The 24,381-nt window shown below is 47.3% G+C and overlaps 1 protein-coding gene across 4 annotated transcripts; it reads right to left on the bottom strand.

Annotated features, from left to right (window-relative positions):
• Positions 1–4,004: 4,004 nt before the first annotated feature.
• On the bottom strand, positions 4,005–24,041 carry C12H19orf25 (chromosome 12 C19orf25 homolog). Of its 4 annotated transcripts, none has more exons than XM_085638533.1 (3): positions 23,904–24,041; positions 8,152–8,315; positions 4,005–5,764 (listed from the first exon to the last, which is right to left on the bottom strand). In XM_085638533.1, exons 2-3 carry the CDS (start codon positions 8,285–8,287, stop codon positions 5,553–5,555), a joined length of 348 nt encoding a protein of 115 aa, XP_085494659.1. In that variant the 5' UTR covers positions 8,288–8,315; positions 23,904–24,041; the 3' UTR covers positions 4,005–5,552. The 4 variants fall into 4 exon arrangements, with proteins under 4 accessions (XP_085494659.1, XP_085494658.1, XP_085494661.1 ...); XM_085638532.1 differs by lacking the exon at positions 23,904–24,041 and adding an exon at positions 23,829–23,899; XM_085638535.1 differs by lacking the exon at positions 23,904–24,041 and adding an exon at positions 23,819–23,890.
• Positions 24,042–24,381: the final 340 nt, after the last annotated feature.

Here is a 24,381-nt window from a genome sequence, read left to right as displayed (position 1 = left end):
TATATCTAACCTATATGGACACATGGTAACCTATCAGCCACTCCTATGGCAGGCCTTAACAATCCTGGAGGCAGAGTCCTTGGTTTCATGTGAGATGGTGCTCTGGCATGAGCTGAGCCTGTTTGCAGCTTTCGGAACAACGTCCTTTAGCTGTTTCATGATATTGCCATACCATATACTCTTAAGTGCATTATGTACCTCGCGGTCAAATGCTAACTTTGGTTTGGCTTTATCAAAACATGTCGAGTAAGGTGTCATACGATTTGGAATACTACCCCCTCGCCAGTTCTGGCGACGGGGGTAGCATTCCACCCTTCTCGAGGGACACGGCATGTACCCAACCTGAAACCCGGGTAAAGTTAGACAGAGCCTCAGCTCCACAAAATGGATGCTGCCACCACAGACAAAAGTCTGCCCTCCTGCTGCTGGGAGTCCTTCCAGCTTGGGATGTGTGGACAAAGGGTTTCCTGTCAGGGGAGGTGCGTGCACCACCCCAGACAGGATTTTGTGTAGTGGGTTAGGGAGGGCTGAATAGATGGAGACATGCCTGGGGCATACAAGGTGTCCCCGTGCATATGCCAGTTCAAACCAGAGCTGGGGCTCTCCAGCCCCAGTCCTGGCGCGAAACTGGACAAAGGAAAGGGGGTGTAACCCCCCCCCCCCTTCCTTGTCCCACCCCGAGGAGGGACCTAGCAGGTAATCCGGCCCCTAGATTTGGAATAAGAGTAGGAGCTGTGTCCCAAGACTTCAGATCATCCTGAAACTCGACTTAAACAAGAAGAACTACTGGACTTCGACGTTCTGCTGCACAGAAGACTGAAGAGAATCTCCCTTGTGGCCAAGGAGTGACCACCCTGTGAATACAGGCACCATCCAGCAACTCAACGACTGCTTTGCCGCCGCCTCCCGCCGGAGACCGAGCCCAGAGCCCGACAAGACCCAGACTCCCAGACATCTCTGAGCCAGATCCACAGTCCCTGCAAAGAAGAGACCCGTGGAGGCACCGAGAGACGTGGGACCGGCCATCTTGGAACGTCCACGACAAGCTGACTGCGCAGCACCTGAGGCATCCTCAACGCTGCGCTTTGGGCCCCGAGAAGCCCCAACACCGAGCAGCATTTGCACCAAAAACCAGCCCTCCAGCATCCACGAGATCTGCGTGGGGCCCTTTTGCTTTTTGACACTCGACGCGTCATCCCGGTTACTGGCCCGTTGGCTAGTGGCCATCTTGGCGACGAAATCTACGAACAACACCGCTGGTCTGGTTGCTCCAGACTGGCCCTTGCTCCTGTGTAAAGGAGCAGCCCTTCTGACCTTGCTGGTTAGAGCACCAAGCTTTCATCGATTCCTGCGTGGCTTGCATTAGCCAAGGCCTGTTTGCTCCGATCAAGAAGCCGACACCGCCATCAGCTAGAGCCTTCGTGGGACAGCTCGTGAGTGACTCCTGGACGTCGTCGATCCCTTCACTTCCACGTGGCTGCGGAGACAAGCTTCCTTTCTTCACCTGTTGGCACCCGACATCGCTTGGTTCCTTCCTGGTTCCACGCCGGTCACTGGCTAGTAACTTTGAACACTGTCCCCTCTGCTTACAGGTCGTCTACTCTTCAGATCCATCCTTGGATCCACCCGAACTCTTCCTGCCTGGCCGCCTGCAGCATCTTCTTCCTCAGGCTCCATAGACCTGTACGACGAAACTCGACGCACTTTGACCCCTATGCACCCGCTTCCTGTGGGTGAGGTAACGCTGGCACTCCGGTGCTCCTGGGTAGAGAAACATCTCTAGTGTCTAGGTTTCAAGTTGTTAGGTTCTGGTCCATCCGGAAGACTCCTTTTTCTTTAACTTTGTGACTTTTACGCACCCATTGAAATCAATAGGTGCACGCGTGTAACTTCAAACACTGCACACGCATCCTGTGGGCCTCCTGGTCACTAACTACAGTTAGCTCCTTGTCGTCCCAGCGATTCCCAAGGCCCTAGGCCTTTCTTCCTTTCTATTCGTGGGTCTTATACCACTATTTTAGTATATGGTTTAGCTGGCCACCTGGCCCATCCATAATTGTGCAACTTTTGTATATTTAAAAACTGCCTTGTTTTAAACGAATGTGCTACTGTGCTCATAAAGAGTATATAGGATAGCTGGTCTATCAAGGTTGACTTCAACCACCACCATAAGGGTTGTTCGGCATGGTACAAGGTGATCACTAGAATTAGTGAGCAGCATATACCAGGCCAACTTCTCACAAGTGTCAACTGCCATCTGGGGAGGAGACATTTCGTCTGGCCACCATTGTTTCCAGACATCCAGAGGGGGGGTACCAAAGAAGATAATTTCCGACTTCTCTGGGTTGCATTTAAGTTGGTTAGATTGAAACCAAGCAAACACTTCTGACAGACAATTTCTAATATTCTGTCCGTTAAAATCTTCCTCCTTCCTACATGTGAACAACAACTGAGTGTCGTCCGCGTAGGAAATAATCTTCGCCTCACCAGCTTCCGTCAAATTAGCTAAGGGGGTCATGTATAGATTAAACAATACTGGGCTCAAAATAGAGCCCTGAGGGACCCCCAGATTCAAGGGAGGAATCCTGGCTGCGAATGGAGGAGAATGGATCACTTGTACCTGTTTTCCAGGGTTATATGGTTTTTCATCTATTCCTTAAAAAACCCTCATTCACGTTTAGGTGGTTCGTAGGGCGGTATATCTTGATTCTCCGCCTAAACAACGTGACAGCATCATCATTGGGTTTTGTTTATGCTTCCTTCACCCGGAGGGAACCACTGGATTTGGGTGCGGTCTAGAGGAAGACAGCGTCAGCACAAGTCGTGCATCCTGCGAAAACCCGCAGCAAACCGCGTCCGTACCTATTTTTTGAAGCCTCGAATAGAAGCTCCAGAAGGCAAATAACCTTCCTTAGGAGTTCTACAGATGGACATTGGAACTCCCCCCGTTTTTGATTCTGGGTATTATCCCTTTATCCCAGCACCCTTTCAACACCTTCAAGGTCCTGACGAAAGCTCCCCGACCCTTCAGGGCGAATAAAGGGCTGAAACATGTCGACCAACTATTCGGACTGATTGTGCAGTGGACTCACTAAATGCCCGTTTTGCACAACCTTCCCCTTTTTTATTCTTTCCCCGTGCACCAGACAATAATAAAAACATAGTCCAGGTAGCATGAGGGACTAAACCCTTTTTAAACATATTTTTTCACTCAACACGAGCACTTTGTCACAATTTTTATTTCTGATCACTACTGTTAAAATCCAGTGGTTCCCTCCGGGTGGAGGAAGCATAAACAAAACCCAATGATGATGCTGTCACGTTGTTTAGGTGGAGAATCAAGATATACCGCCCTACGAACCACCTAAAAGTGAATGAGGGTTTTTTAAGGAATAGATGAAAAACCATATAACCCTGGAAAACAGGTACAAGTGATCCATTCTTTTTTGATTATAAACTACTTGCCGGAAGGTGAATGGATCACATCTCCTTCTATCTCCCCTACCTTGATTTAAAAATATGCGAATGGAGGAGACCAGACCTCTTGCTTTCAATCCTTCAAAAAGGAGGCAAACCATTTCAACACCATGCCACCTAAACCACACTCCTGCAATCTCTGCAGTAGGCGAGTGTGGGGCACGGTGTTGAAGGCTGCTGAGAGGTCCAAAAGAATCAGTACAGCTTTCCCTCCCTTATCTAGAGTCTCTTTGATGGTCTCAGAGACCTCAAGTCGGGTCGTCTCTGTACTAAAATTGGAACGGAAACCTGACTGGCTTGAGTGGAGAAAATTATTTGCTTCAGCAAAGTTAGAAACCACAGTGTACATATTTTTCTATTGTTTTAGCAAATGTTTGCACTCACAATGTTTTGCATTTTGCATTAAATTTACTTCTGTATTAACTAGTCTTCATAGGCAATTTGTTTCCATTTTTGCTGTTACCATTTTTCTTTTTTACTTTTCTCACCTTTTTCTTAAATCTATAATCACACCAGAGCCAGGGAGACCTATTTGAGGGTGATTTATTTAATATTTGTGGTTTATACCCTTCTTGCAAGAACATGAAATATCAACTGAAGAAGAGTATCTGTCATTAAAAGTCTTTGCACTCCTTAACAGTACTCCACATCAGCCGCCCTGGAGGGAGACCAATGCACATGCACCAGCATTGAGCACATGGAGTATTAAACTGAGGGCAGTCACAACTACAGGGGAAACAGATGTGTTTTTACTCTGAAGAGGGGCCAAGGAGCAACATGAACCCAACTGGGTATTAAGATCCTGATTGGTCTGACACCATTACTAACTCGGATTAGCTTAAAAATGTAGGTTTAGGTTCATGAGCTGTAGAAGTAAGTAACAAACCCAAGTCCAAGACATGGTACAAGGTGGCCTTTCTGTACCTCAATACAGTTTTGTTGATAAAGTAAGTTTACCCACAAGGAAGAAACCATGATAACAGATGCCCAGTACCATAGACGCATCACCTTCATCTCATTACCAGTCTCAGTCTTGAATCTTGAAGCAAAACAACCCATGATCCTTTCCCATGCACTTATCGCTCTCAAGGCTAAAGCAGCTTTCAAGGGAAGGTATTTAATGCCAAACAATATTTTAGAAAAGTGAAAGTCATTTGGCAAATCTGTTTAAAAAAAAAAGTCTCTAATGGAGCCTTTAATTGAAGTCAATGATGTCATGTGGTTTACGGGAGCCTTTCATTCTCTACAAGAGCCACACCACCAGCTGCAAGGCTCTTGTAGGCATGTCCTCAGCCCTGGTCCTCATACTTCTGGTGTCGATCAGTAGTGTGTGTCGAGGAAGCCTTCCGCTCTCCTCTAGCGGCGTCTTTTCAGGCTATCAAGGAGCCTCTTCTTGAAGAACTTGTTGCTGTAGCAGAGGCTGTTCATGTACCTCAGAGGTAGTGGCCCTTGCTCCCGGGTGATGTCCACATAAACAGGGATGATCTTCCCTTCGTTATGCTCCACAAAATTCTCTAGATTCCACTCTGTGATCCGCTGGTGCCAGCGATCACCAACGGTCCTCCTCGACAGCACAAGGATTGCAGCCCGGCTAGCCTGGATGACTTCACAGGTGGTGGAAATGACACGCATCCCGGCCACTTGGTCACGGTGCTCGCAGTATCCCCGGAAGCCCTGCTGCTCCAACATGTGACAGATACAGGATGCAATATTTTCATCTTCTTCACAATACCAAAGTGAGAAGTCATATCCATAGCTGGAAGAGTTCATCACTGACCCAAGACTCAATGGCGCACAATATCTGGAACCCAGCAGAAATCCCCCTACGGATCTCTTCTGTCCATACTCTGGCAGCCGACAGGCGACTGAGCAGACTTCTTGGATCACAGCACAAAGAATAGAACTAAAAATCCTTATCCCATAAGTAAGTCCACATCGAAGGTCCTCTGAAGACTTGGGGGAACCAAGAATCATGTCCTTCAGGATCAAGGAGTCTCTCATGGTGGTGGCAAGGGGTGCCCCGCAAGTCTTATCTAAAGTAGCACTTGTCTGGGCATCTTGAGCTACTGTGTACCTCACAAGGCCCGTTCTTTTACTTCACTAATCTTGCACTCCAGAGACTCTCCAGCCTGCTTCAGTTGCTCGCATTTTGCCGTCAGGATACCCTGAATCTCTTGCAACCTCTGGTTCATCAGCACAAAGGAGCGGCTTTGCTGGTACTTCTGCTCCCGGTCCTGCTCTGCTCCGCTCTCCTCCTCTCGCCCATGGGCTTGTGGCTGCAGTGACCCTGGAGAACGAGAGAGCAACAAAAGAAAAACAATCAGCACATCTTTAAATCAGAAAAAACAACGTGTCCTCTAAATGAAAGGGCGATTGAGTCTTACTATGAGGCAGCACCAGTTTATGTGTCAATACTAGACCCAGGGGCTACCACATTGGATTGTGGTCAGTGACTTGACTGCTATGGAGACAATCCTGCTCAGCCATAGTTGCATCCCTGAACCGGTTATCGAGGTCTAATCTAATGGTGTCAGTTAGTATTGGTCTTTTTTTTACCCTCAGTAGATTCTGTCTGTTGATAAATACAATTGGAGGAATGTTGAGTTTACCAAAAAAGCTAAGATTCACCAGTAATGGTAAGCGAAGCAACCATAACTTCCCCTACCCCTCTCACCCCCTACACATTTGCACAGCTCATGCCCTTACAGTGAAGAGGAAATGCTGCTGAGAAAGAGCAGAATTCAGTGCTAACCTATGTGTACCCTCGATGACCCTGCCCAAAATGTGCCTGGGCTTGACAATAAGTTCTACCCAACGTACTGTAGTTGCAGGGATTGCCTTTTGGCCAGACCGACACTTCACCCTCAATGCTGGCCTCGGGAAACCTTAAAGATATTGCCAGACTGACAGATCTAGTAACCCAAATTATATACATGATCCAAAAGCAATGCATTCAACTCGTATGTGGTGGTGACACAAACATAGAAACCCTTCCATAAAGAGTTAACATGTGACTGATAGGCTCCCTGCTGGAAAGCACTTTCACCAAGAGAGAACGATTAAGTAAAAGGACGGCTCAAGGGAATCTTTTTACCAGGAAATAAATGGGTCTGCTTCCATGGCCAATCAAAGGAAGTGTTTTAAAAGGAGAGAAGAGACGTCTCCTCCTGAAAGCACTTTACCACAATAACTACTTGCCTGAGTGAGAGGCCTGCATATTAGACAAACTTTAACAAACAGACAGTACATGTGTGAGAAGCCTGAAAAGAACTTTAAGACTGGAAGTTAAGTGCTGGTGAGAAGCAGCCAATGCCTGTTTCGAAGCGCCCTCGCGATATCTTGGAAGAAACACACCATAGGCGTAGGTGAATGTATGTGTTGATTTTCCTCTTCAGCACAATAGATTTTGCCACTATTGTGAAGTATGCAAAATCACTTCAATATTAGAAAGGTGTGCACTTGACGTGCACAGGAATTGGACAAAAAGTGGATGCAAGATGGGGACTACATTTCAGACTCATGCCGAAATGGTAGATTTGATTGAGGGTGCTGGTAGCACACGAACCATTATCCAGAACTTATATGACTGACTCTTGGCGGGTCATTTGAGGCCTAAATAGGTCCGGCAAACAATGGCTATCCTGAGGAAGGTGTTTGTGCCGAAACGCATGTATAACAATGACCATAACCACATAAGCCATATTCACAGAATGGAAAAACTAAGATAACAGTAGACAATAATTGTGTTATATGATAAAATGTGTTTAAGACAATACATAGTAATCATATTTGTTAACGGCAATTGATTGACTTGCTATAGGTGTTAATCTTTTGAAGAAAAGAGAGAAAAAAATTAAAACGAATATGTGCATGCTTTTATGAGTATGATAGAAAGGATGGAAAGAAATAGAAAGTTAGTGAGTGGGATGGACTTGAGTGAGTGGGTCATAGCAGGTTTATATTAAAGTTTGCAGTGAAACCTGCAGAGTACTATTGTATGTAAAATGCAACTGATCTTTAGATGAAGGAAAAAAATTACTTGCATCTCTGTATTAATGAAATATATAATATACTGAATAGATGTTCTCAATAAAATGTTATTTAAAGAATAACCTTTCCGAGCATCAAAGGATTATTTGATGATATTGAATGCTTAGACAGGGGGTTTTTTTCTGTGTTATTTGTCTTTTCCCTGCTCTGTTACCATTCATTTGCAGGGGGTCTCTTTCTCATACTTGGTTTAGTACCATGTTTTGTTGTAAGCCTGATGCAGTCTATCCGAAAAAGGTAGAACTAACAAATGTCAGGATAACTTATCTTTAATTGAGCTGTACATGCGTGTCATCATTCGTGGATAGCTGCAAAACCGCTGATGTGCCCCATCTCGTGTTTTTTTTAATGAATAAGAATTTAGCGCTGAACCCTCTGTTTGGGGGTGCTCTCGCTGGTGGCTTGTGAGAGACTGAACGATCCAGAGGTTGGCCACAGTATTTATCAAAGTGCTAAACAATTTGAGCTATGTGAACCAGAAAGAAGTCACATTAGCCTCATCCAGGAGAGAGATCCGACCCGACTTTTTGCTCTCCCTCGCCGGGCTCCAGACTGTGCGAAGGCTTGGAATGGATATCTTTTGAAAGCCACGTGCCCAATTCAGATCATTCCACTGCCCCTTACCTTCGCTGGTCTCTTCCAAAGACAGGAAGACTGGATCAGAAGGCAGAGCCCCATGGATATCCCCCAAGATCTGCTCCAACGTTGGGGGCTCAGGGCGAGTCGGGAGAACCACGCGCTTCTTGGCTTTAGAGGTCATACCTGGATCGCGGCATAAGTGCCCGACACTAGATAAAAGGAACAAGAAAACACATGAACACAGAGGACCGCCGTGTCCAAAACAAAGGATCTACACAGGGTGAGCACAGATGAATATACAAAGAAAACCAAAGCTCAAAGAGGGGCTCCCAAGTAATTAGACTTCATAAAGTGAGTCAATCTGCGGGTCTCAATGTAAGGTACGTTAAAGAGGGAATCTGTGATATGGAGGAGGGGGTGAGGCCGGAACCCTCTGTGACGTTGGGGGCACAGTATTTGATGTTACGCAATGCTATGACGTAAATGGGTTTCTGGTGGGGACAGTAAACATTTTGTTCAGGGCTGGAGTCTTATGAGAGACAGTGAAGGCACCATTTGGGGCACATGATCCTACTGGGATGCCCTAGAAGCCAAATCAATGTGGTTCTCTCCTCAGAGCCAACCTGGATCCGGGTAGATGGAGTCTCTTCCCAGTAGGCCCGTTGGGTACACTGGATTTGATGGTTCACCAGTTTTTCGAACGCAGCCCTAGAGGCCTCACTTACTGATCTTGAGGCCTCGCTTTACAGGGCTGGAGGCAAGCATCGCTGAAGCCAAGGAGAACCTCTCTAAAGGCGCAAGGCACTACCTGGCACACGCATCAACAAAGACTTTTGCGATTCCTTAATTGCGATTTTTAAGGAATCGCAATTAAGGAATTGCAAAAGCCTATGCATGTAGGAATCGCTATAAAAATAGCGATTCCTACAAATTCCTTAATTGCGACTCGCAAATTGCGAGTCGCAATTAAGGAATGCCGTCCCATTCATTCCTATGGGCCTCCAGGCCCATAGGAATGAATTGGAGATTGCATGAGCAATTTGCGAGTACCAGTAGGTACTCGCAAATTGCTCATGCAATTTCAAGGGTGCAAGGGTGTCAAAATGACACCCTATTGCACCCCTGAAATTGATCTGTGCACATATGTTGCACACACACATGCCCTAAGGGCATGTGTGTGCGCAACATGAAACTTTGAAAAATGCACAAAAGTGCATTTTTCAAAGTTTTTGCAAATTACCATGAAGTTCAACTTCATGGTAATTTGCTCCCCCTATTAGCGAAATCGCTAATTTTTTCACTTTCATGCATTGCATTTAAGGAATCTCAATTTGAGATTCCTTAAATGCAATCGCAATTTAAGGAATCGCAATTTAGAGATTCCTTAAATTGCGATTTCTTGCATTTGGGATGATGCATCCCAAATGCAAAAATACCGGTCGCAAAGGGGCAGATTCTGAGAATCTGCCCGTTTGCGACCGGTTTTTACATTGATGCATGTGCCTGTAAATGAGTTGCCTGGATTCTTAGAGGCTCCTGTTTAACTAGTAACTAAGGCACAGAACTGAGTGTAGGAGCTCTGGGTGGGCAAGGTGAAGAGGGAGTGCATGTTTGGAAATACTGCCGGTGAGGCTCAGCCGTTTGATCTGCACCTTCTTCTATTGGCTGCCCAGGGTCAAGTCCCACCCTGGGCCTGCAACTCGGCCTAAAAAGCTTTGCATGTTGATGCAGCCGAAAGGGGCCAGAGAAGCTGTTTCTGCTCTAATTTTCTAAGGCAAATTTAAAAGCGTCTTGCCCATAAAAGGGGGAAATATCAGCAACCCCCATTTAGGCTGCTCCGACAGTGTCCACCTCTCAGCGAACCTCTCGGAATTAGGCTCTTTTTCCAGCAGATTAGCCGTTATTCTTGCACAGAAAAGATGGGGCTATGGCCAACTCATGGGTTGCTTGCCCTTTCAATTCACAATGCCATTCAAGGGTTCTTCAGTCTTTAAGCTGATGTTACGGCACAGGGTAGAAAATCTAGAACCTTAAACCTGTCCGTACAACTAGGACTCTGGCAACATTTAACTGTATTTTTCTTTAACAATACTAGTGCCAAATAATTTGAAATGATTTGTCTTTAGACCCCAAGCAAGGGGTACAGGGGCCACAAAGGTCTTTTTATATTCTACATTGGTGAACAATGTTATTCAGAGGGGGAGACAAGATGTGAGCAAATGTTTACAGCTCACTCCTGTGGAAAAAGACTATTTCCCAAGTTTATTCCTCACCCCCTACATTGTTTAACGCTGCATTAAGAACAATTTGCTGTGGACATCGGAAATAAACAGGCTGGCAGTTTATAGTCATTATGCCTCCGATGTATGTTTTTCCTGGTTAACAGATCAATACATTTTTCACCTTCTGCCACAATGCATACTTTTTCCAGAGGCTGGAATTAGAACATGGTTTTCCATTTCCAGGAGTCAACAGCTCTATCCGCTAGGTCAGGGTTAATCGGCTTCTCACACGAGGGATCACCCATTGTGCATGTGTTTTAATGTAGGATGTTCGCGCTGCATGGATTATGAATGCGATCAGGTACCTAGATTCTTTTTCTAGCTATGGATTTTTTGTTTTTGCTTCAGAAGAAGCTGATTTTAGAGTCCCCTAGTTCCAAGGCTTTACAGCAACAGGCAAGCCAGCTTCACATCTGATTGGCGCTGCCATTCCAGTGGCCTTCTAACCTTGGTCTCCATGCATCTTCATTCAGATGTGACATGAGACTGGACTACTTTGTCATCAGTGGGTTTCAAACAATGGGACCTTATGGGACTACACCGAAGTTTTATGGAGAAGATGCCAGAATGGTACCCCACTCCATCTTGAAGTGTGCCAAGTCTGGTGCTCAAACCAAACAGGGAAAAAACTACTCCTCTCTAGAGGTCAGTCCAAAGGCAGCAACATGCTTACACTAAGTAGCGCGACATTCGATATACGTCTAATAAGAAGCAATCAAAAGGAAAATTGCTGATTTCTAGGAAAAGTAAAGATATTAACCATTTGACCACAACAAAATCAAATGAAGCAAAAAACCTGCTGTAACTAACAAAAAGTGTCATGAAAGGAGCGAGATAATTTTCAGAGAAGCACAAGTAAAAATTCTGGGGAAAAGTGAACCTTTGTTTTGCTTTTTCTCTGCAATCTTTGCAAAGGTCGGTTCCCGAAGTATCATGCATTTCATTTTGGTCTAGTTTTTATATTTATGGCTTAGGGTATCTCTTTTTGCCAGACTGTTACACTGTGAGAGGGAACTTTCAATCTCCTTGAACTAATTAGCAAAAAGGCATTTATTTTATTGATGAAGAAAAACTGGTAGCTGGGCCCAAAAACATACGTTCAGTAGTCATGTTGATTGGTGGGTTACATCTACTGAATTCCTCACGTGGGGGCTACTGTTAAAATATGTTTTAAAACAGTGACCCCAGCAATGACTCTAAATACCACCGTATTTATGTAATACATGCCACAGCTAAAATACAATGATCTTAATACCCTTAAACAAGTGGTCTGTTGAAAAATGTCCCTCGCGAACAAGGGGGCTTTCACTAGGGTCATTCAAAAATTGCCATTGTTTCATCCTCTGTGGAATGAATTGCCTGGAGCTGGAGTATTGAACTGAGCCGCTTTGGGTCGATCGCAGGACCCTTTGGAAGAAAGTAACTTCCTGGAGGATTTAACCTGGCTTTGTTCACATCCTCCAAGCTTTTCAAACCTACAACTGAGCACACATGGAGGTTGGCCCTTGTGGCTGCTTAACCTAGTAGTGTCTCCCTGTTAACAACAGCATGATTGTGGACGCATCCACGTGCTGGTTCATACTTGGGCGACTATCCGATATATGTGTTGGATACCAGCTCTTCTTCACCCAAGGGGGGTGGATGGTCATGTTGGTTGTCTGATACAAGTAGAAAAGCTACTTTGACTGGACTTTACAACGAAAACTAAGGGCTCCTCGAGTTATGTGTTGAGAATACAAAGCGGATATAGACAAAAACAAACATTTCCTCTTTGACAAAAAGAAGCCTGCATTTACTATGCAACCGTCTGGCACAATACTGGAATAATTAAGCTACTAATCTTTGAACAAGCTGGGGCATATGAAGAGCACCATGATACAAGCTGTTTCCTCTTCAGGGAGTATTACTCAATTTGAAAATACAGTTTGGTTGGCTGTCAATAGGACCATGTTGCATGTGTTCCAATAGTGCCACTCACCCCCTATGGGGCACAGTTGCTGGCCACTGACGCCTGATCACTTGAGCCTTTCTGAAAAGAAAGGCTTGAAACCTGTACTCTTGATCTCAAGGCCCTCACGGGTGATGTGCAACTCCTTGATTGGTTGGTACGCTAAGAAGGGATGCATTAGGCAATGGTCAGGTGTTTGTTTGTCCAGAAGGTGTCGTGGATAAGTAAACTATGTAACACAATCCTCTGCTTAGAGATCTGATTGAATTGGATGTGAAAAAATCCAGGTTTTATCCGTTCACTCTGGTTCAACAATTGGAAGTGTAGGGGTAATGTGAAACTTGAGGCGTCTTATTTAGAGTTGTTTCTTTCTTTCTGCTCCTACGACAGGCGAACCACAGCTGTGCATGTATCAAATACTGCACTTTAACACTAGACTGCTGATGATTACACTATCAACCTGGCTTCTTTACTGGCCGCAGCCGGGTTTTGAGACTATTTGTGCAATTTGCAACTTACAATGTGAATGTACAACTGTGCGGTATTGGTTGAATTTATAATTCTATTTTTTAACCGCTGTTCTTTCGAACTCAAAGCCTTTAGATGCAGGAGGAAGAATATGTCTTGTGTCTGATGAAAGGCTGCTCAGGGCTCATTCTCACTTAGGGGAGAAGAAGTGGCGTGTGGAACAAGTGCATGCAGGTATGGTCAGAAGGGACCGCTCGCTTCTCTTGGCACCTTTTCAAGGGATGGGGATGCCAGCTCTTTGTGCTGGTGGTGGCATGGGTACATGAGCCATCTCCTGAAGAACTGCCTGCAGCGTAGTGCACTCAACAGGCTCCCCTTTCTACTACAGCCCCACTAGAAGGAGTTCACTGATATCACAGCCTCTTAAGGAGAGGCTAAAACGGAATGCACAGGTCAGCTTGAGTGGAAAGGGCCCTCAACAGGGACACGAGGTGTCTGGGATGAAGGTGGATCAGCGGGTAGGCAAGAGAGGGAGCGGGAATGGACGACTTCAAATACACTGCCTGCTTTGGGTGGACTTTGGGGTGGTGCAGCCCGTATTAGTGAGTTCACAGACGTGCAGGGCAGCGCTTTGTAATCACTAGAGTCTGCCCGCTTTATCCCAGTACGGCTACTTTTGTCACAGATCGCAGTCTTATTCTGGATCATCAGTAGATACTGCTTTCATGGATATCTTTTGCTATATGTATATATCATTTTTTTAATCTTCCCAAAATATTTCTATTCCTTCCAATGACCTAGGAAAATCCACAAACCTAATTCTGCTACTCTTTCCAATGCACCACCCTATTTCTCACACTATACCTCTATCAATATATCCTCCACCTCTGCTCTCTCATTCATCCCAAACCCCATACCACTATGATCCCCAAAATAACCCTTTCTAGACTTTTCCCTCCTCTACCCCTCCTTGCATCATCTCTTACCTCTTTTACTATTCAGATCTCCCAAACAAGCCTTTCTAAACCCTTCCCTCCGACTCTTCCCCCTCCACCTCCCTTTTACTCATCCCAAAACCCCTCCTACTGCCTTGAAATTGAAAAAATATCTTCTATCCCTCCACTATTCCTTTTCAATCCAAAAAACAGAACAACATGTCCACCACTCAAATAAATATCATATTTCCTATACTAACTCTCCTCCACCTCCCCTTTACTCACCCCAATCCCCCTCCTACAGCTATAACACCCCCCCAAGAAAAAGGTAAAAAAATTCCAGACTCTTCCCTCTTCCTTCTTAATCCAAATAACTAACATATCCATCACTCAAATTACTTTCATAATTCACTATACTAATTCACCACTAATCCTTTATGGGTTCCGGAGTAGCATGCTACTTGCCGAAAAAGCGCTTCCACACCTCATCAGGGGTAGCAAGTGCTATATAAATGCAAACTTTTCCCCCTCTTCTGTCCCTCAACTATCCTTCTCAATCCAAATAACTCACTAACATATCCACCACTCAAATTACTTCAATATTTCACCATACTAATTCATCACTAATCCTTTATGGGTTCCGGAGTAGCGTGCCACTCGCCAAAAAAACGCTTCGTCAGGGGTGGTAAGCACTATATAAATGCATTTACAATGTTTGACTTTCCGGTTCCCTAATATTACTACAATGTTCATCTGTGTCCCTTACCTCCCCTGGTATCTTCACTCACTTTAACCTGCTTCACCACTAACCGCAACTTTTACTTCTCCCTTTTACCCATCACAGCTCTTTCACTTCATACAACTCTGATACCAATTGTCACCTGTCTCTCCACCACCTGCTTATTTATTAGCTCTACCTCTCTCCTCTCAGAACCCTTCTCCTGCCTCGGGTCACAGCACAAATGTTAACACAAGGAGATGATGGACGGAGAGCTGAAACTTTTCAGGCACTCACCCCCAGTCACAGATCTGGGTTGAATCCATCATTGTTCTTTAGCTCACTTCGCCACCCCAGTTCAGACCCAGCTATATGCAAATCATTCTTGACCCTGTTCCTAATGGGATCGGTCCAGCCCCAACTGCCAAGCCAGGTCCTCCCTGGACCCGAAACAAGCATCCTGGAACTTGTTTCGGGGTATCACCCCTCATCAGCCAGACTAGCTTGAATCCAATGGCAAAGTGAGCAAGGGAACCATGTCTGGATATACCCTGCCAACTTAGGGCGAACAAAGCAAACACAAGATGATGATGGACGGAGCGCTGAAACTTTTCAGGCACTCACCCCCAGATCTGGGTTGAATCCATCATCGTTCTTTAGCTTATTTCGCCACCCCAGATCAGACCCAGCTATATGCAAATCAGTCTTGACCCTGTGCCTCATGGGAACTGTCAAAACCGAACTGCAAAGTAAGGTCTCCCCTGGACCGGAAGCAAGTATCCGAGGACCAGTTTCAGGGTGGGCAAAATGAGCACAAATGTTACCTATCCATCTTACCTCCCTAACTGAGCCCTTCACTTGATACCTCTTATTCCACCCTATGATCAGGATCCTGGGTCGTTGCAGGCGCTATCCACTTCGTTTACAGCCCATAGCGATTAGATCACTGTAATTGGGCCAAGCTACTTTGTGTAATATTATGTTTTGTCAAATTAAACTGTTTCTCTTTCTTACAAGAAAGAGAAATATTTTACTTCATTTGCCATCCTAATTCTCCCTGTCCCATCAAACGCTCACTTGCCCTTCACTTCACGAACCTACCCTTTTCCTCCTCGTCCCCTCATTTACCATGCCCACCCCATTCTTTCTCGACCCCCACACCTTGTCCCTGGCACACATGCCCACCCCATTGCTCCTCCTCACGTCCTCCACACTTCAGCTGGCCTCTCACTTCATATGCTCATCCCATTCCTTCTCACACCCTCCACTTCTCACCTGCCCCTACCCCCCACTTCACACACACACACCCCATTCCTCATCGGCCCCCTCACCTGGCCATTACCTTTGCATGTCCACCTTATACCTAGTGTCCCCCACACCTCACTTCACATGCCCGCCCCATTCCTCTTCGCCCCACAGACCTTTACTTCTGGAGTGAAAGTATTTCACACAATTCATCAACCAATACATGTCATTCTTAGAATATCCCCAACATCACAATCTGTGCCCTTTAAAAACAGTGCCATAATAGTGGAGAGGACAGTGCATGGTGTGTACATTCAATCTAGGCCGACACGGCAGTGTGTATACATTGGGCAAGAGACAGACAAGAACACACCCAAAACTCCTCGTTCCTTCACCCCTCACCTGGCTCTCACTTCACGTCCCTCCACCCATGACTTCACGTTCCCTCCAACCCTCTCTTCACACATGCCTCCACCCCTCACTTCGAGTCCCTCCACCCTCACTGCACGTCCCCCCACCCCTCACCAGGCCCACAGGTCACATCTCTCCAGCCCTCACTTCACGCCCCCTCCACCCTCACCGGGCCCTCCACCCCTCACTTGACGCCCCTCACCTGGCCCTCAGTCACTTCACCACCCCTCACCAGGCCGTCATTTCACGTCCCTCCACCGCCTCACCTGGATCTCACTGCACGTCCCTCCACCCTCACATTACCCTAATTGCACGTCCCCTTCACCCCTCCCTTCACGTCCCTCCACCCTCGCATTACCCTCATTGCACGTCCCCTTCACGTCCCTCCACCCTCACATTACCCTCATTGCACGTCCCCTTCACCCCTCACTTCACGTCCCTCCACCCCTCACATTACCCTCACTCACTGCCCGTCCCTCCACCCCTCACTGCTAGGGTGACCAACTGACATGGGTGCAAATTCAGGACAGTGAGTGTAAAAATTCAGGACAAGGGGTCAAAATTCAGGACAAAAATTCAGGACAGGAGGTCAAAATTCAGGACAAAAGGTACGTTTTACACACACATCAGAGAAGGTTGCGCAATAGTATATAAGTAAGTAAATAGACAACTACTAAAGTACAAGTGAAAGTAAGTTTATATTAGGTTGAGACAATTGTGCACTTCATGGTTTGTCAGTGTGCGTGCAGCTGTAAGCAAATGTGCAGGTCTTTTTGTGATAACGAAACCGCCCCCACCTTTCCAGCTCCCAGAGAAAACGCCCAATGCCCGGTTCGGCCAGTCCGGCCTTGATACCACCCTCCAATGGCGCCCCTCATCTTCACATAGACCCTCTCTCACGTGTATTTAATTTCTTCTATAGTGCTACTCATCCCAAGTATGTGGGGCAGAGTGTTGGAGTGCGTTACAACACACACATATTATATAGAGACAATCACTCATATAAATGTGAGTGTCAATGTATAGGAAATGTTGCTTAAGAAAATGGGGCTTACAATGTGTAATCATACTTTCATCCATCATTCAGTCTTTCACCATTCATTCTGTCCTTCCATCTATGTGCCCATCCATGTCCATATTCATCCATTTACAAGCCTATCCATCACGTATCCTTCCATCCATCATTTCACTCATCCATCCCTCAATCCACCCTTTTACTCATCCATTCATCCACCCTTTCACCCTATCCATCCGTACACTCATCCATCCACTCTCCCACCCATCCATCCATCCATCCATTCACTTATCCATCCAGCCATTTACCTATCCAGCCATCCTTTCACTTACTTATTCGACATACTGCTCCTGACCGAAACCTGGTATTGCGATTCTTCCCTTCCCGTCCTCTTGGCCACCCTACCCCCCTCCTATGTGGCCCTGCGGGCCGACCGACCGACAGGCAAGGCGGGTGGCGGGGTCGCCTTAATCGCTCGGTCGGAGCTGAATTTCCAACCACTCCCTTTTTCCCCCTATTCCCCCTGCTGACTTCTTGGCAGTCCGCTCTCTTTCATTTCCCCCCCCCCATCACTTGCCTCCTTATGTACCGCCCTCCTCAACCCTCGCCTTTATTTCTGCCGGCATTTCAAGCCCTGCTAGCCAACCTGGTGGTCAACTACGCCTCGGTCTTGGTGCTAGGGGACTTCAATTACTGGCCCTCAGACCCTCATGAGTGCTCAGTCTCTAAAGAATTTACCGATTTCCTTTCATCCCTCAATTTCGTGTCACACATATCTGTCCCCACTCACTCCCATGGACACACTCTGGACCAGGTCTGGTCCCTTAACCTTCTTGTGGCCTCGGCTGCTGTCTCGCCGTGCCCATGGTCCGACCATTCCCTCATTTCCTTCCTCATTCTCCGAAACCTGACGCCCAAAACTCCGCATGCCAAAAACACCTGGGCGCGGAACTGGAATAGAGTGGACTATCCCTCCTTGACCTCCTCACTCCGCAACTCCTCTCCCATTCTCGCTGGTTTACCATCTGCCTCTCAAGCCAAGGCCATTAACACCTGGCTGGCTGAAGGCTGCGACTCAGTGGCGCCCTTACGCCGCATCTCCATCCGCCGACCTAAGGACTCCAATAGATGGTTCAATGACCACCTAAAAGATCTTAAACTGAGCGCCCGACGGGCGGAGAGGCAATGGAGGAAAAATTACAGTCCCTTATCAAAAACTCACTTCCTATCAGCACTAGCTAAATATAAAACAGCAATCCTGGATGCTAAAACTTCCTACTTTTCTTCAAAAATAATCTCTGCAGAAAACAAATCCAGGGAAATTTTCGGCATAGTGAATGACCTGGCATTCTCAGACCGCACCTCATCCCAAATCCCCCCTTCCCAGCCTCTCTGCGATCAACTCAATACCTATTTCGTAGAGAAAATTGCTACTATCAAGACCAACATCCCACCACCCTCCTCTGCCTTCATCGATCCCTCCCCTCCTCCCGTCTTATGCCTTTTTACCTCCATCCCTCTCCTCACTTATGATTCTCTTTTGGAGATACTCCCCAAAGTGAAGTCAGGGTCCCCTACGGACGTCTGCCCGGCACGAGTCCTGCAGCAAATTTACTCCAGCTGCCCTGACCCCCCCATCGCCTTCCTCAACAGTTCCCTGGCACAGGGCGTTGTGCCTTCTGTGCTAAAGGCAGCTACAATAGTGCCCATTCTGAAAAAACCTGGCGCGGACCCCTCCATCTCGGCCAACTACCGCCCCATCTCCCTGCTACCCTGCCTGGGCAAGGTGATGGAACGCCATGTCACCGCGGCACTCAGCGCTCATGTTGAAGCAAACGGAGGACTGGCATCCCGCCAAGCCGGGTTCCGCCCCAGGCATTCAACCGAATCAGTCGTGGTTGCGGTCCTAGACAATCTCAGAAAGGGTATGGACGATAACAAACGCCAGGCACTGGTCCTCCTTGATCTTTCCGCCGCCTTTGACACGGTGGACCATACCATCCTACTTACCCGTGTCAGGGCGGCTGGTATCGGGGGATCAGCACTGATCTGGCTCTCCTCCTTTCTGAGGGACCGCACCCAGGCGGTTCGGCTAGGCGACTTCACGGCCACTCCTCTTCCTGTCACCTGCGGGGTTCCCCAGGGTTCCTCTCTTTCCCCTTTGCTTTTCAATCTCTATATCTTTCCTCTCATTTTCGCACTCCAGCAGCTGGAGGTCACCGTTTATAATTACGCGGACGACCTCCAGCTCATCTTTGATCTATCCCCCTCTTCTCTTTCTGTTTCCAACTTCCAGTCTACTATGACATTCATCAGGGACTGGATGAACCACAACCATCTTAAACTGAACACGGATAAGACCGAGCTGGTTCTCACGGGTGGTTCATCCAGCCCCTGGAACTCTCTCTTTTGGCCCCCCTCTCTTGGTCCCTCTCCTACCCCCTCCACTTCGGTCAAAACACTCGGTGTGAAAATTAACAGCCAGCTCACTCTTCATTCACAAATTAGCTCCGTGGTATCCTCTTGTTTCCTCACTCTCCGCACTATCCGCACTATTTCCCGTTTCTTTTCCCCCCAGGCACTTAAGATCATCATGGCCGCATTAGTGATATCGCGATTGGACTACGCAAACGCTCTCTACCATGGTATCCCCGCATACAGCTTGCGTAGACTCCAGATTATTCAAAACCAGGCAGCCCGACTGGTATATGGCCTTCCTCGTTATCACCTTTCCACCCCCCTCCTCAGGGAGCTTCACTGGCTCCCTGTAAAAGAGCGCTCTCTTTTTAAGATCGGCTGTATGGCCTTCCAGGCCCGCCAGGGCACCGCCCCCGCTTTTATTTCCTCATTAATTCACCCGTATGTACCTGCAAGAGATCTTCGGTCTTCTTCCAAGTCCTTTCTTCAGACCCCTCGCTTCACACGTAAAAAGTGGGGCGGGGCCAGCTTTTCCACCTTGGCTCCTACCTTTTGGAACTCACTTCCCGACCACCTCCGTTCTGCCACTCAGTACCTCTCCTTCCGTAGAGACCTGAAGACGTTTCTCTTCGACCAGGCCTTCCCTTCTTAAAAACTCCCCTAAAACACCCCCACTTCCTCTCTTCTGGTCTCTCTCCCTCAGTTGCCAATCTCCCCAGCGCCAAGAAACCGCAAGGTGTACGCTGCGCTTTAGAAATATTTTAAATTAGAAATTAGTCCATTCAGTCACTCAACCTTCTACCCATTCACCCATTCAGTCATTCATTTATCCATCCCCCTTTCTCTTTCAAATCCCCTTTCACTTAGCCATCAATCCTTCCAACCACCCACCCATCCATCCATCCATCTACTCATCCACTCATGAATCCATCCATTGAACCTATCATTCATCCATCCTTTCACTCATCCATCCATCCTCTCTCATCCATCCACCATTTCACTCCTTCACTCATCTATCCATCCTTTTGTCCATCTACCCGCCCTTTCACTCACTCATCCAGCCTTACATCCACCCTTTCACTCATCCGTCCATCCATTCACCCTTTCACTTATCAATTCATCAATTCACCCTTTCACTTATCAATTCATCAATCCATCCACCATTTCACTCATCCATCCACCCATTCTCTCACCCGTCATCCATCCTTTCACTCAACCATCAATCCATCATTTCACTCATCTATCCACCCATCCCTCCACCCATCCCTTCATTTACTTATTCACTCACTTTTTCACATTAATTATGAGACCCATCAAGAACTCCACCCTCGCTGTAGTTCCTAAAGCAAGGGGTGGGGTGGGGCAGGGTTCACTATGCCCCTGCACTTAGGCAATCTGAAAAAGTGGAAGGCATGAGTCATGCATGATGCACAGTGCCTGGACGTGGGGCGACTTTGACATGGTGTTGTTTCCAGAGCTTTAAGTGGGATGTAAAAACTATGGGGGTCTCTCCAAAAGGGTGTTTAATGTAATAAAATGCGTGGCTTAAAACACAAACTAAAAATCAGTGCTTAATATAATGTGCCGCCCGACTGGTATTTTTGTTGCTTGTGTCATTGCATCCAGATATTTAATACAACAAGTGACGTTACACTTAGAACAAGTAACGTTACACCTACAACAAGCCAGAACTATTGGCTTTGTCAATGGTTGTTAGTTGCATAAAAGTAACAAGCATTTGCAATGCAACAGGTCTCGCATTTACGTGAGTTTGAGCTATTGGCATTGTAAATGACAATGCTTTTTCTTTATTTTTTGTTTTTGAGACATAAATAAAATGCATTGTCATTTACAATGGCAATAGTTTAAACTTGCATAAATGCTTAACCTATTGCAGGGCAAATGATGACTCCGAGTTCGTCAATACTGATCCCAGTGTGGACCTGTCCTTGCCAGTGATCAATAATACAAGACCCGCTGAGGGTTGGGGGCACCAATGACGGTTTTACAGTAGCATGCATTGGCAAGTACAATAACCCCAGCTGCCAATATTGGAGAGTGCGAACACAACCCCTCACAGGGGCCGGTGTCGGGGGGTCACCCTGGCTGCGCAGCCACCCTCTGGCACTGCAAGGCAATGCTGCTGGGATCCATTCTGGAGCCGTGTCGCTGACAGAATGATTTAAAAAAAAAAATTAGGAAATATCCAAGTCCTTCGACCTCTGAGATTCTGGGAGGCGCTAGCCATAGTCCCTGCTCCTGTACATGCGGTGTTCATGTGCCCCCTCTAAAAATTAAAAAATAAAAGACGAATGGTATGGAAGAGTCTGCCATGCGGGTCATATTCTGTGAGCACTGGGCTCGGTACTGTATTTGCAGAACTGGTCTGTGGTTCAAATCAGTTTCAGCGCCTCCGACGAATCTGCGTATTTGTAAGTGATTTATTTTTTATTTTGTAGCACAAACAGCAATCCATAAACTGTTGGTTCAACGCCATTGACTGTTTGATCAGTTACAGGCTATTTTTTCTTCCGTCAGTGAGGGGAGATTAAACACCTTTATTTCCAGAGCTGTGTCTGCAGCGAGGCACTGAGCTAAACGCACAATAAAAGTGTACTTAATAAATGTATACCCCCCCTCTCTCGTACTGCTACTTCATTCGCGGTCCTGAAACTTATAGCAGTCTATATAAGCCCCTTAATTAGGCGAAAGCAATTTCCGAAAACATTTAGGCTGCTCTGAAAGAGACGCACATTGTTCCACCACAGAAGGCATTTAAACCTAACCCCATTTTTTGATCAAGGTAAGTAAAACTTTGTTTATAAATACAAGGAGGGGGAGACTGACACTCGCACCGCGCGCTACACTGAGCCCAAAGGAAGCAGCACACTTTGTCAAAATTAATGTGACACGAGAAGAGTTCGGAGAATACATCTGTAAAACTCATGTGCGCTTTGTTTTGTTGTTGGTAAAGGATGCACGGCGCTGAACGCTTCTACCTGAAGCGTTAAATTGCATGTTTAGCTCAGAACGTCTGGGAGAGACCTTTTTTGCTTAAACGGCACACAAACATTTGAATATGCCTCAATAAAGAATTATGCACCGCGGTGGGGAGTTAGCTGTGATGAGGCTGTCTCGGTGTCGCCTGCTTATCTTTGGGGGAAGATGCACGAGGCGAGGTAAATAATTTAATAAGCCGCTGCGTGTAATTATGTTATTTACAAGGGCTGTTGACAACAACAACAAAAAACAGCCCCAACCCCAACGCTATTTTTTAAACTGGCACCACTGTTCTCTGCCCGCATCCATGCAAAGCACACGAGTGTGAAAGAGAAAAAGAGTTAGGCAGAGATTAAGAGTGAGGGGTGGGCAGACAGAAACAAATATATGGGAAGAGGAAACGGGCGGGGGGAGCGCATTCCAGGCGGGGGAGCGGAGAGCAGGGTTGCATTGTATAAACAAGCGCGCACTGAAGTTGACGAGGAGGGAGTGGGAGGGGGGAGTGGGGGCGGGCACAGTGGTGCGGGACATCAAAGGGGCCGCGAAAGTGAAAGCAAACGAGTGCTTTCAGGCCTCCAAATGGTGCGCGCGCCCGGACGGCGCACATGCACTGTATTTGGAGGCCTGAAAAGCCACTGTTTGCACTGCCAAAACTCGCTTACTATAAGTCTCGCCAGAGCAGCGCTAAAGCGCTGTCTCAGGCGAGACCTAAAAAGCAGCAACCATGGCTGCTATACTAGAACTATAATCCTTTCCTTTGATCTTCTTTCACTGCCTTCCTTCATTAACTGGATTCTCAGGCAGCAGCAGCTCGGGCGTTTTTGCACTTCCAGGTGACAGAATGCCCTGCCTGGACTGAGGCTGGAGGAGGCCACCGCATGCTGTGCCAGCCCAGACTGCCCCATTGTCATTCTGTATGTGGCAATCACCCCACACAGAATGACAATGGGCGGGGTGGGGCTGCTCTTGTACTCGGAGGAGTGCGAGGCGGCCCCATCAGGGGGCTGAGGCCTGGCAGGGGGACCGATCCTGGAATGCCTAAAATTAAAGACAAAAGGCGGCCGTAAAAAGGATCCTCACGGACAAAGGACGTGAAGTCCAATTTACGGACTGTCCAAGAAATTTACGGACGGTTGGTCACCCTACTCACTGCACGTCCCTCCACCCCCCACATTACCCTCACTCACTGCACGTCCCTCCCCCCTCACTGCACGTCCCTCCACCCCTCACATTGCCCGCACTCGCTGCATGTCCCTCCACCCCTCACATTACCCTCACTCACGTCACGTCCCTCCAACTCTCACATTGCCTCATTTCACGCCCCTCCACCCTCACTTCAGATCCCCCCATCCCTCACCTGGCTCCACGTCATCGGCTGCAGAGAGGCTCTGTCATAGACACAGAAGAAGGACCAATGGTCAGACAACTTGAAGGAGCGTGACTGCTCTGTGAGAGGAAAACCCGTAAGCCACGACGAGTCACGTGGCCCAGCAGAACATCATATTAGAATGAGTAACCAATAGCAACGGGACGCCGCGCGACCCGTGCTCCGCCATTGGAAGTTCAATAGCGCGGCCGCCGCGTCACGTGACACTCACGTCTTGTGTTTTGCCCCGCAATCGGGCACGCGACCGAAAACCGGAAGATGCGTGTAGGCGCCGTGGCCCTTCACTCAGGGGCCCCACACGGCTCCATAAACCCTTTATATGGCGCATCCAGAGCCCCCAAGTAACACGCACCCGGGGGCGGATTGGAGCGCCCCCAAGCCAGGCTCATCCACTGCGCGCCCACTGATACCCCCAGGCCTCTAGGCGCTGCTTCCTACACTGCCCGGC

This window comes from Triturus cristatus, chromosome 12, assembly GCF_964204655.1.
Source record: "Triturus cristatus chromosome 12, aTriCri1.1, whole genome shotgun sequence".
Classification (NCBI taxonomy): Eukaryota; Metazoa; Chordata; class Amphibia; order Caudata; family Salamandridae; genus Triturus; species Triturus cristatus.
Note: the sequence above shows the minus strand (reverse complement) of the source record. Positions and strands in the feature narration are given on the sequence as shown.

Excerpts from the sequence above, each read along its gene's own strand:
- C12H19orf25 (XM_085638532.1), bottom strand. The coding sequence starts at position 23,896 with ATGGGGGGATCTGAAGTGAGGGTGGAGGGGCGTGAAATGAGGCAATGT. Across the intron at positions 8,316-23,828 it reads GAGAGTTGGAGGGACGTGAC|TGTCGGGCACTTATGCCGCG; the intron begins GTGAGTGAGGGT and ends CCTTTTATCTAG. Across the intron at positions 5,765-8,151 it reads TTTGGAAGAGACCAGCGAAG|GGTCACTGCAGCCACAAGCC; the intron begins GTAAGGGGCAGT and ends CTCGTTCTCCAG.